Genomic DNA, 11,824 nt, shown 5'->3' on the forward strand with positions numbered 1-11,824 from the left:
GGAAACACTGCTTGTCAAGAGCACAGACCCCAGTATAGAATACTTTTTTGAGTATGTTGGTAAGGTCCGGTCATCCGCTTCTGTGCTTGCACTTCTGCGTAACTAGGGGTGCAAGTCCAGTACATCGTACTTTCATAATTGAATCAAAAGCGTCGATACATGTTGCTAGTTGTCTATGTGATGTGCGCGCGCGTGCATTGATGTTGGTTATGTCAATTCTATATGTGGAAAGTAGAGATCGGGTGTGTGCTTTATTTACTGTATCCCTTGATGCTATATTTTAAGCTAATAAAATCCATCTTTTATATTGAATAAATATATACGTGTGTTGAAAAGATTCAATACTTGTATATAAGAGCATCTACAGCCGGAACTCTCAACCCCACGTCATACCTCCGGGCGGGCCGCCCGGTCACTGCTTGGTCACGATTTTTTGACCCAAACGGGCCCCTCAAATGATCCTTAAATGCCTGGACTGACCGACACCCCCCATATCCAGCCCAAATATGGGGCGAATATGGGGCGCCCGAACGCGCGAGTGCACGCCCGCTATGTCGGACCTGACAGCCCGACCCCACCCCAATTGCACCAGATCCACCAAACCCTTCCTCCTCCCGCCGCCCTCCAACCATTCCCCGCCCGGACCCTCGCTGGCCTCCACCCTTGCTCCCTATCCTCACCTCCGGTCCCGATCCACCGCCAGAGATGTTGTCCAGCCCGACCCACACCGCCGCGACGGAGACGCGGTTCGCCTCGTCCGTCAGCGGCGACTTGCTAGGCGGAGAATATCGCCCACAAGTTGCGGCGACGCCGGCAGCGAGAGAGGGAGGCGGCGACGGCTTTGCGGGGAGGTTCAGACGTGGTGGAGCAGCTGTCTCCTCCGCCGCGCCCGGATCCCCACACCCCTTCGCTTCGAGCGCCTACGCGGATTATGTTGTCCGACCCCCTTGGGACACCGGATGATCTGACTGCTGGCAGGGCCATTCCGGACAACTTTTTGCCCACGCAGATGCCGACGGTCGACGTGTGTGACTCACCGCAACTCGTTTGGGTGCGGATGAGCATGGGCTCCGGCAGTGCCCGAGCTGCCCTCAACATGTTCGACGGAATGACCGAACAAGAGTTGGTGCGTTTTCTTTGCTCTTGTCCGATCATATTTTAACATAGACAACTAGTTCATTTTGCTCATGATGAATGCTTGCAAATCTTAATTATGTAGGAGGTGTTCTTGTCGAACATGAACAATGACAATGAAGATCCGACTGAAATGGAGTATGAATTGGAGGCCACCACCGCATTTAAAGTGGAGACAACAACCGATCCCAACCCGAGCAAGAAGAAGAAGAAGCCGAAGGCAAGAAGTCTGGCATTATTAAGATTTGAGGATATCTTGTTGTTCAAAGCTTGGTTGGCCACAACGATGGATCCAATATGCGGCTCCGAGCAAAGGGGAAACACCTATTGGAAGAAGATTTGGAAGGAGTATCACGAGAAAAAGGAGTATGTGGAGCCGGATCCTATCGTGACCACACGCGATGTGGCATCTCTCCAACATCGTTGGGGGATCGTTCAAGGAAAAGTGAAAAAGTATGTCGGCTACTACTCACAAGTGACCAAACGCCCTCAAAGTGGGATGGAAGTCGCAACTCACGTAGGCTCGATTGCCTCATCTAGTCGTCCATTGTATATGCTTCTTGTGTTTGAATTCTCGTGCTCATACATATGTTGTTTGCTAGACGGCGGTGGCGGCCACTTTGTATCACGAGGTGGAGAAGAAGCCATTTGCTTTTAGCCATTGATGGGTCATATTGAATGGCAAGTTGAAGTGAAACCAACTTATGACCGACCTCAAGTCTTGCAAGAAGAGGAATGATGGCTCAAGCTCCACCCAATCAATTGGGTTGGATGATGAAGTGGACGATGTCCTCGTGATGAATGAGGAAGCCACCGTGCCAAAGGACAACCGCCAAGTCATGGGAAACAAGTGGGAGAAGGCATGTGCCGCCCGTGATGCCGCGGCTACCAAAATGTCGTTCACATGGACGGGCATTTTTTCGGTGAGGGAGAACAAGGAGGAGAGGTACAAGCTCATGTTGGATGCGCCAAAGGAAAGGATGAAGTGGGACCGAAAGAGGGCGGAGAAAAAGCTCGAAAATAAGAGGGAGAAGATCGAGTTGGAGAAGCAACAAGCGACGATCAAATGTGAGCTCGAGAAGGCCAAGACATTTGGCGACATAGAGCTTGAGAAGGAGAGGTTGCAACTCGCTCGGGACGCGGAAGATGCAAGGATCATGTTGGCGGACTACACCCTCTATGATGAGCATGCGAAGAAGTGGCTTACAGACAAGAAGATGAAGATCAACAACCGCAGAAAGTACGCGGCGGCGAGGGCGGTTGCGGCCCGGATTCAGACGAAGGAGGCAACCCGGATGCATGCGGAGCAGGCAGCCTGGATACAGGCAGAGCAGGACGCATTCCACTCGGAGCAGGCGGCCAGCTAGTGATCCGAGGCTATCTGTCACGCTTGGAAATTGATTTCATTTTTTCATGTCCGGTTTATTGAATTATGATTTGCTTTGTTTTATTTCGATTTTTGGTATTCGGGCAGTTTTGTACCGTATGATTGACGTGCATGAATTGCATGGATTTGAGAATCATATGTTGTCTGTATTTTTTTAGAATATGTTGTCTGTATTAATATCTCTGAAAAAAATCTTATACCCTCACCGTCTCATGATATAATGTAAATGCATTTTTAGCACTAATCTACGAGTGGTTAAAAGCAGTGCTGCTGTTTGATCACCAGAAGGAGCAAAGACGCAACCTAGAAACAGAGCACGGCACTCTCCGCATTGCCGGCCACATCCGCGGCACGAGGTTTACCGCCATGAACCGGCTGCCGCATCCGAAGCGGGCTAGCAGCGCCATAAGAGAGGGGAAGAAATGGGCAGGCACGGCATTCATCGCCCCTGCTTTGGCTCGCTGCATGCTCGATCGACGACGATAAGAAAGTTGGGCGAGCCCCGCGACAGCGACCGCATGTCAAACTGTAACGCCCGCATGCAGCTACGGTAGTAGTTTCTCTGAAGAAACTGGGCACGGCCTGAAGCTCGGTGAAGTATACAGAGCTGAAGAGCGACGGGTGGCTGCAGGAAGAACACGCGACGCAGCGTGAGATCCAGCGAGGAGAGGAGAGGAGACGAGACGGATCGTAGAGGGGACTAAAAGCGACGTGTAACCTACCCAGCTTTGGTGCGGCGCGGCGTGCGTTTCGCTCTAACCGCCGGGCTGACAGCGAGCATACGTAGCGTAAGGTAGCACCGGCCCCGGCCAGCAGAGCACGCAACAGACGGCTTAAGGCGGAGAGAAGCTAAGCTCCAAGGAAGATTCAGTATACTGACGGGGGTTCTCATCGCCACAGATAATAAAAACTTTGAAGGGCAGCAGTATTAGGATCGGCAGGAGAGGTTTTTTTTTTTCGAAAAGGGGGGCTTCCCCGGCCTCTGCATCAGCATGATGCATACGGCCATCTTATTAAGCATAAAATAGTCCACAAAGTCTCCAAGTCTCAAGGTTGTCAACAAGAAAAGTAAACTGTATCAGGATCGGCAGGAGAGGTGCCTGTATGATATCTGCACCGTGTCTCACACACACACACACTGTAACTGATCGTTCCGCTATATTAATAATCACTTAAAATATCGATGAGATATGCTAATCAGTGCCAGCGATATTAGAGGAATCACATCACACCGCCCTAGAGGCAGAATATGACACAAGAAACTCGTCCCTTGGTAGTAGTAGAGCCTAATTACAGAGACTGTTAGCTTCAGAGCTGAGAGCTATAGCTTCACTCGCCACCGCTTCCGTCTTCTTGATTCTTCCTATGTACAGACCGTCAATCCTTTTTTTACTTCAGCGGCGCCGGCTAGAACTCCATTTTCATCTGGCCTGCCTGCAGATCACCTGCTTTCAAGTCCGTTCAGTGACGATGCCATCATCGACGGTAGCGACGATTTCGAAAGACAAATCGCGGGCTTTTAACTAACCGTGGAAGCTCTCTGCCGAGACCCCGTTATCCTGGCTCTGCCTGTTGGTGTCCACATGAAAAACGCTCTGGAGATCGTCCTCCCAGAAATTCCTCTGCTGACAGACGCAACACAAAACTAAACTGTATCAGGATAAGGTCTATAACGATTCTTTCGTCAAGCGACGCGAAGAGCCACGAAATTCTGAAGGCAAGAATGATCACCTGCTGCAGGTTCGTGCTGGCCGTGGCCGTCCCATCTTGGAAGGCGTACTGCGCTGCTGCGTTGGTGGCCTGGGACAGAGCCAGGTCCAGCTGATTCAGGGTGCACTGGCTCTCCATGCTGCTGGGCAGGAAGGACTGGAAGACGTCTCCTTGGTCGCTGAACGGGAAGGCCGAGCTGGAGCTCTCCAGCGAGAACACCGAGCTCGCCGATGGGCCGTACATCTGCATTCGACAGGGACAAGGTGAGTAAGTAACCAACGACTCGTTACGGCGCGATGGTGATGATGAAGAGCAGGGGTGGGTTTTGAGCTCACGTCTTTGTGCAGCAGCGTGGGCAGGTTGCTGAAGTCGAGCGGGTTCACGGTCGCGAGCTTCATGGAGAGGAACTGAAGCAACGGAAACAGAGGAGGAGTTGATCAGAATTCAGAGCGCATCGGATGGTTTCAGCAGGCCCACGCTCTTCTTACCTCGACTTGCCGTTGAAGCGACTGCACGTAGTTTATGATCTCATCAAGCATCAGTGCCTTGCCAATCACCTAAAGGTCACGCACAAAATTTGGCCAGTTTAATTGATAACCTTGTACACAAAGACTGTCTTCTATATATTACAAAAGAAATGTTCATCAAGATTATCATGTGCTTGTTTTTTCTCTCTTTCTGATTTATCATTGTGAACTAATAAATGACTAATTACCTTGTTGCATCCTGGAACGAGGTCCTGGAGGAATTTCATCCGCTGGCTGATCCGCTCTCTCCTCACCTGTGAGCGTCCAAGGGAATTCCGTTACGGAGGAGTTGGACAAACCGAAGCAACAGCATGCTACTAGAAGGAAGGAGAAGCAGCATGATCAGGAGTTCAGGACTGTACCCGCTCTGCGAGGCTGTGGCTGTCAGTGGCCTGGCCTCTCCTTGCCCGGACATGGACGTAGTCCTTGGGGGGCTCCGCCGGCTTGGCATTCTTCCCCTTGCCGCCCTTCCTCTGCTCGCCGTCCTCCACCGAGCTGTCGCTCCCGGCCTGCTCCGCCTTGGGCTTCACCTTCTTCTCGGCGTCGCCCGTCCTGCACCTCTTGCCGTCCGCCTCCTTCTGCTCCCCGACCTGCAAGGCACAACACAGTTGACGCGGCTTGGTCAGCGTCAATGGCGGGCGAGTCCCCCAATTGGCGAAGAAAGACAGAGCCAAGCTCTGCTCACCTGGCAAGAGGTGCTGAGGGAAGGCTCCTTGGCCTTGCCTTTGCCCGCGGGCGCCTTCCTCTTCTTGGCATTGGCGTCCTTCATCGCCGAGGCAGGGTCGGACACGGAGGACGCCTCCCGCGAGCCGCCGAACTCGCCCGGCGGCGGCATCCCGAAGAGGCCCGGCGCGAAGTGCTGGCCGTTGAAGCTGGACAGCCGCGCCGCCCGCTCCGCGAACCCCGGGTCGCCGCAGAACTTGTCCAGGCAGTCCCCGCCCGCCGCCACGGCGCCGTCCAGCACGCCGAAGTCGAGCATCGGCGACGAGGTGAGGAGGCTGGTAATGTAGTCGCCGCTGCCGCCGCCGCCGGCCCTGCCCTCCATTGCCGCCGCAAGAAACGGAGCCGTCCAAGAACCGCCGCCCAAGCTACCCGAGGCGCGTCGTTCCTTTACGCGGAGAATCGAGAGAAGCCGGGGACGCGGCACTTATAGGAGAATGGCGAAGAGGTGGAGGAGGAGGAGGAGGCTTGGGGGCGAAGGAGGAGGAGGAATGGATGCTGGAGGGGCAATTGGGAGGGTCAAAGTGGCGGTGATGCCCCGCGGCAGCTGGAAGTGGAAGAGGGCTTTAATGGAATCCTGTTTCGATTTTGGGATGGGGAGGAGGATGCCTTTCCGCTGCCGGGGCCCTTTTTAAGCTCATCACCCCGTCCGCCGGCTCCGTAATGACCGGTGGCAGTAATTCTGTTCCTGGTTGGCCCGGCGGCGGTCTCGCTCTCCTTCTCGTTCTCGGTCGACGGAGGGCGGGCTTTGGCTTGGCCGGCCGCGGCTCCGTTTAGGATTTTTCGCATGGATTTTCGCTGGATTTCTAGTGGGAAACATGTGGAATTTCAAATCTTGTGTCCACTCCCGTCATGTGATGCAGAGTAAATTACAAGGAACAACCAGTGCCAAGTAGTATTACATTTTGTGTTTTTACGACAGAAATAAATATTTTTGAAGGGTAGGAAAATTAAAATTAAAACAGGGTATGGCTGGTCTCATCTCGATTTAGAGGAGTATAAACCGCCGAATATTCTTTAGAGGAGTACATTTGCTCCTTTAGAAAGTGTCTTTTCTAACCCATACCCTAAACTCAACGCAGTAAAACTAACATTTGCATGTGTACATTTCGTCAAACAGTTGTTATATGCCTTCGCGGTGAGCGGTGACGATGGTGACTACGCTGGAGTCACAAGTCCTCATCCGATGCCGAATGCATCGCACATATCGCACGTGACCTGCCTCGTTGTGTTGTTGCTTGCTGCCGCACGCGTTGCGCGTGCTCCCTTGGTGGACGTCGAGCCGCCCGATTGGTGAGAGCTGCGGAGCAGCCTGGGGCACTTGGAGGCACCATCCCATCCATCCTCATGCCACGCTTTCTATGGTGGCTGGACCTTGAATCCGTCGCAGCCACCGCCGTCGAGGCCAACTTCGAGGGCAACTCTAGCTTGTCTGGCAGGTGGCCGTGGACGCCTTTGTGCGGCTGAAGAGCCGATGGGAGTGCCTCCTCCATCGTGTCATCACCGGTTTTGACTACGGGATGAGCGCCGCCGGGCTAGGGATGACGAGGAGGAGCGCCTCCATGGCCGGAGGCAATGGAAAGAAGGATAAAAAGATTACCGGCATTTGGCGGCGGGAGGTCGGTGGGACTGTGGGGTGTCGGCGATGGTCGACGGAGACAAGGAGGGCGGCAGCGGAGTAGATGCGGCCGAGCAAGGCAGAGCGGTGAGCGAGAGTGAAGCCAAACAAAACTACTTCACGAGTGAGAAGCAGCAGAGGATAAATTATCCTCCTTTAAACGTTATAAGGGATCGTTTAGGTGTTGATTAGAGGAGGAAAACAAAATTTGTCCTTCTGTAATCGATTATAGTGGATTCCCTAAAAACCTCGATTATAGGGGATCCGTTAGAGTTGCTCTAACTAAGTCACATCTAAATTCCACACCATTTGATTTTACATGAAGATTTGTGCGGTTTTTCCTTTTTGTTTTGTTTGATTAATCAAATGGTATATGAGTTAGATGAGACTCTATTAATTCTTATATGGATGATAATTAGAAAATCCGAATATACTCCTAAGGAAATCTACATAAGATCACGAGAAGCGAAGAAGTACCAGAGGGGAGGCCCATGGACTCAACGGGGCCCCACCACACTTCCCGGGCCTGGGTTTTGGGGGCTCTCTAGCCTCTAGGGCACCTCTTTGCCTTCTCTCGATTCCCATGGCTCTATATAAACCTCTTGATGCTAAACATAATTAAGAATGAACTTTTACACCATCGCCTCTGCCCGTTCGGAGCAATCCAATCTGAGGTTCTTTGCCATTACTATGTCGAAGGGGAAATTCATGTGTGAGTAGCACTCTTTGGACTATGGCTACATAACATTAGTTGTGTGGCATCTCTCTCTCCCACCTCTCATTTTCTTCAATACAAAGATCACATGGTCTGCATCACATCGTTGTGATTAGTCTAATGTATTTTTTGTGTGTGATAAATTGTCACTTTATGATCATATTATATGGATTTCTAGTTTTTTGTTCTTCGTTGCATGATTTATATATGTAGATGATTTACAGTCTATTAGTCTTGCACTGGCCATATTTTTATGAATGATCTTCAAGAGGGAGTGGTATATGTTGGTTGAGTTTAACCTTGCAAGTAATCCCCAATGATAGAAAAAAACATTATAGTGTTTCACTTCATGAAGGATAAAATGATAATTTTCCCAGTTGTATCGGTGATGAACAAAAGGTAAAAAGAATATATTATTAACGTTATCTCACCTTACTTAATGCAATGCTTAATTTTTACTTAATACTTTAAGATGCACGATGGATTTCGGTTTTGAAGTAGAGTGTTGACAATAAAAGCAATTGGATAATGGTTTATAGATATAAGGGCATCTCCAACGCCGACTCGCAAATTTCCTCCCACGTCCGTCTGTGAAGAGGGGGGCCACTCCGCGGAAATGGATGTGGGAGCCGGCCATCCAATGCTACCCGCATACATTTCAAGCCGAGTTTCAACAAATCAGACGAAATTCATCAAACTTGGCGGAATTTGTCAAAGTTTGGATAGAAAATAGCACGAATCGTCCATACATAGCATACAAATAAGCCTAGTAAAAAATAGTTCAAATTCACGAGAGTAACTGGATGTTCGACAAGTTTTTCATGAACGAATCATGTCCTCCACCCATATTGCCCCTTCATCCAACAATGTATGTACCTAAATGAGTGTCCCTCTATCATGTGATACATCACGACAACGTGTACATGCTACACAATGTGTAGAGCAACATTGAGTGAATGAATGATTCGATCGACAAGTTGAGCAAGAAGAAGCAAAACTTATGATCTCCTCCGCGGCTGTGTGCAATGCCTGCCTTGTCTCCAGCAAATTAGCTGCGCCACAAAACTTGGTGACGATAGTGTGGATGGTGTACCATCGATACAATAATGACTTCCCTTTGCTTTGTTGGATGATGTGCATGTCGTAGGGTGGAATGTGCTTTCGCGCGTGAAACGAGTCATGCACGCGCTGCCAGAAGAGCCCCCTTCTGTGTCTTTCTACGAAATTAGCAGATATGACTAACCACGCATCACAGAACAACTCATCCTCCATGGCCGAGTACCCACACCATCCTTTTTACTCTAGAAAATGACGTGGCGTTCAAAAATTAGCTCAATGGCATTTCGCCGAACACCTGTCGGGCATGGTTGTTGGGGAACGTAGTAATTTCAAAAAAAATCCTACGCACACGCAAGATCATGGTGATGCATAGCAACGAGAGGGGAGAGTGTTGTCCACGTACCCTCGTAGACCGAAAGTGGAAGCGTTAGCACAACGCGGTTGATGTAGTCGTACGTCTTCACGATCCGACGTCAAGTACCGAACGAACGGCACCTCCGAGTTCAGCACACGTTCAGCTCGATGACGTCCCGCGAACTCCGATCCAGCAGAGCTCCACGGGAGAGTTCCGTGAGCACGACGGCATGGTGACGGTGATGATGTTGCTGCCGATGCAGGGCTTCGCCTAAGCACCGCTACGATATGACCGAGGTGGAATATGGTAGAGGGGGCACCGCACACGGTTGGGAGAGATCAACTGATCAACTTGTGTGTCTAGAGGTGCCCCCCTGCCCCTGTATATAAAGGAGCAAGGGGAGAGGTGGCCGGCCTAGGAGGAGGGTGCGTCAAGGGGGGAGTCCTACTCCCACCGGGAGTAGGACTCCTCCTTCCCTTGTTGGAGTAGGAGAGAAGGAAAGAGGGGGAGAGGAACAAGGAAAAGTGGGTTGCACCCCTTGTCCAATTCAGACCAGAGGGGGGCGCCCGCCTCCTTTCTTTTGGCCACTCTCCTCTATTCCCGTATGTCCCAATAAGGCTCATATACTCCCGGCGAATTCCCATAACTCTCCGGTACTCCGAAAAATACCCGAATCACTCAGAACCTTTCCGATGTTCGAATATAGTCATCCAATATATCGATCTTTACGTCTTGACCATTTCGAGACTCCTCGTCATGTCCCCGATCTCATCGGGACTCCGAACTCCTTCGGTACATCAAAACTCAAAATATAACTGTCATCGAAACCTTAAGCGTGCGGACCCTGCGGGTTCGAGAACAATGTAGACATGACCGAGATACGTCTCCGGTCAATAACCAATAGCGGAACTTGGATGCTCATATTGGCTCCCACATATTCTACGAAGATCTTTATCGGTCAGACCGCATAACAACATACGTTGTTCCCTTTGTCATTGGTATGTTACTTGCCCGAGATTTGATCGTCGGTATCTCAATACCTAGTTCAATCTCGTTACCGGCAAGTATCTTTACTCGTTCCGTAATACATCATCCCGCAACTAACTCATTAGTTGTAATGCTTGCAAGGCTTAAGTGATGTGTATTACCGAGAGGGCCCAGAGATACCTCTCTGACAATCGGAGTGACAAATCCTAATCTCGAAATACGCCAACCCAACAAGTACCTTCGGAGACACCTGTAGAGCACCTTTATAATCACCCAATTACGTTGTGACGTTTGGTAGCACACAAAGTGTTCCTCTGGTAAACGGAAGTTGCATAATCTCATAGTCATAGGAACATGTGTAAGTCATGAAGAAAGCAACAGCAACAAACTAAACGATCAAGTGATATGCTAACGGAATGGGTCAAGTCAATCACATCATTCTCCTAATGATGTGATCCCGTTAATCAAATGACAACTCATGTCTATGGTTAGGAAACATAACCATCTTTGATCAACGAGCTAGTCAATTAGAGGCATACTAGTGACACTCTGTTTGTCTATGTATTCACACATGTATTATGTTTCCGGTTAATACAATTCTAGCATGAATAATAAACATTTATCATGATATAAGGAAATAAATAATAACTTTATTATTGCCTTCAGGGCATATTTCCTTCAGTCTCCCACTTGCACTAGAGTCATTAATCTAGTTCACATCGCCATGTGATTTAATACCAATAGTTCACATCACCATGTGATTAACACCCATAGTTCACATCGACATGTGACCAACACCCAAAGGGTTTACTAGAGTCAATAATCTAGTTCATATCGCTATGTGATTAACACTCAAAGAGTACTGATGTGTGATCATGTTTTGCTTGTGAGAGAAGTTTAGTCAACGGGTCTGCCACATTCAGATCCGTAAGTATTTTTGCAAATTTCTATGTCAACAATGCTCTGCACAGAGCTACTATAGCTAATTGCTCCCACTTTCAATATGTATCCAGATTGAGACTTAGAGTCATCTGGATTAGTGTCAAAACTTGCATCGACGTAACCCTTTACGACGAACCTTTTGTCACCTCCATAATCGAGAAACATATCCTTATTCCACTAAGGATAATTTTGACCAATGTCCAGTGATCTACTCCTAGATCACTATTGTACTCCCTTGCCAAACTTAGGGCGGGGTATACAATAGGTCTGGTACACAGCATGGCATACTTTATAGAACCTATGGCTGAGGCATAGGGAATGACTTTCATTCTCTCTCTATCATCTGCCGTGGTCGGGCTTTGAGTCTTACTCAATTTCACACCTTGTAACACAGGCAAGAACTCTTTCTTTGACTGTTACATTTTGAACTACTTCAAAAACTTGTCAAGGTATGTACTCATTGAAAACTTATCAAGCGTCTTGATCTATCTCTATAGATCTTGATGCTCAATATGTAAGAAGCTTCACCGAGGTCTTTCTTTGAAAAACTCCTTTCAAACACTCCTTTATGCTTTGCAGAATAATTCTACATTATTTCCGATCAACAATATGTCATACACATATACTTATCAGAAATGATGTAGTGCTCCCACTCACTTTCTTGTAAATA

The 11,824-nt window shown here is 49.3% G+C and overlaps 1 protein-coding gene and 1 long non-coding RNA gene across 3 annotated transcripts; one reads left to right on the top strand and one right to left on the bottom strand.

Annotated features, from left to right (window-relative positions):
* Positions 1–3,660: 3,660 nt before the first annotated feature.
* LOC119330604 (transcription factor BHLH094-like) lies at positions 3,661–6,386 on the bottom strand. 2 transcript variants are annotated; one of them, XM_037603721.1, is made up of 8 exons: positions 5,444–6,386; positions 5,121–5,348; positions 4,947–5,012; positions 4,720–4,788; positions 4,567–4,638; positions 4,253–4,474; positions 4,050–4,143; positions 3,661–3,966 (listed from the first exon to the last, which is right to left on the bottom strand). In XM_037603721.1, the coding sequence occupies exons 1-8, from the start codon at positions 5,801–5,803 to the stop codon at positions 3,929–3,931; spliced, it is 1,149 nt and encodes a 382-aa protein (XP_037459618.1). In that variant the 5' UTR covers positions 5,804–6,386; the 3' UTR covers positions 3,661–3,928. The 2 variants fall into 2 exon arrangements, with proteins under 2 accessions (XP_037459618.1, XP_037459617.1); XM_037603720.1 differs by having other exon boundaries at positions 4,050–4,146; positions 5,444–6,381.
* On the top strand, positions 4,331–4,893 carry LOC119330605. The gene is made up of 2 exons (XR_005160176.1): positions 4,331–4,494; positions 4,582–4,893. It is a non-coding gene; the product is annotated as an uncharacterized LOC119330605 (long non-coding RNA).
* Positions 6,387–11,824: the final 5,438 nt, after the last annotated feature.

Source organism: Triticum dicoccoides, chromosome 7A, assembly GCF_002162155.2.
Source record: "Triticum dicoccoides isolate Atlit2015 ecotype Zavitan chromosome 7A, WEW_v2.0, whole genome shotgun sequence".
Taxonomy (NCBI): Eukaryota; Viridiplantae; Streptophyta; class Magnoliopsida; order Poales; family Poaceae; genus Triticum; species Triticum dicoccoides.

Bases quoted from the DNA above. Each gene is read 5' to 3' on its own strand.
- LOC119330604 (XM_037603720.1), bottom strand. From the start codon at position 5,803: ATGGAGGGCAGGGCCGGCGGCGGCGGCAGCGGCGACTACATTACCAGC. The intron at 5,013-5,120 runs GTACAGTCCTGA...GGACGCTCACAG, and splicing joins GCCACAGCCTCGCAGAGCGG to GTGAGGAGAGAGCGGATCAG. The intron at 4,639-4,719 runs GTAAGAAGAGCG...CCGTTGCTTCAG, and splicing joins CGCTTCAACGGCAAGTCGAG to TTCCTCTCCATGAAGCTCGC.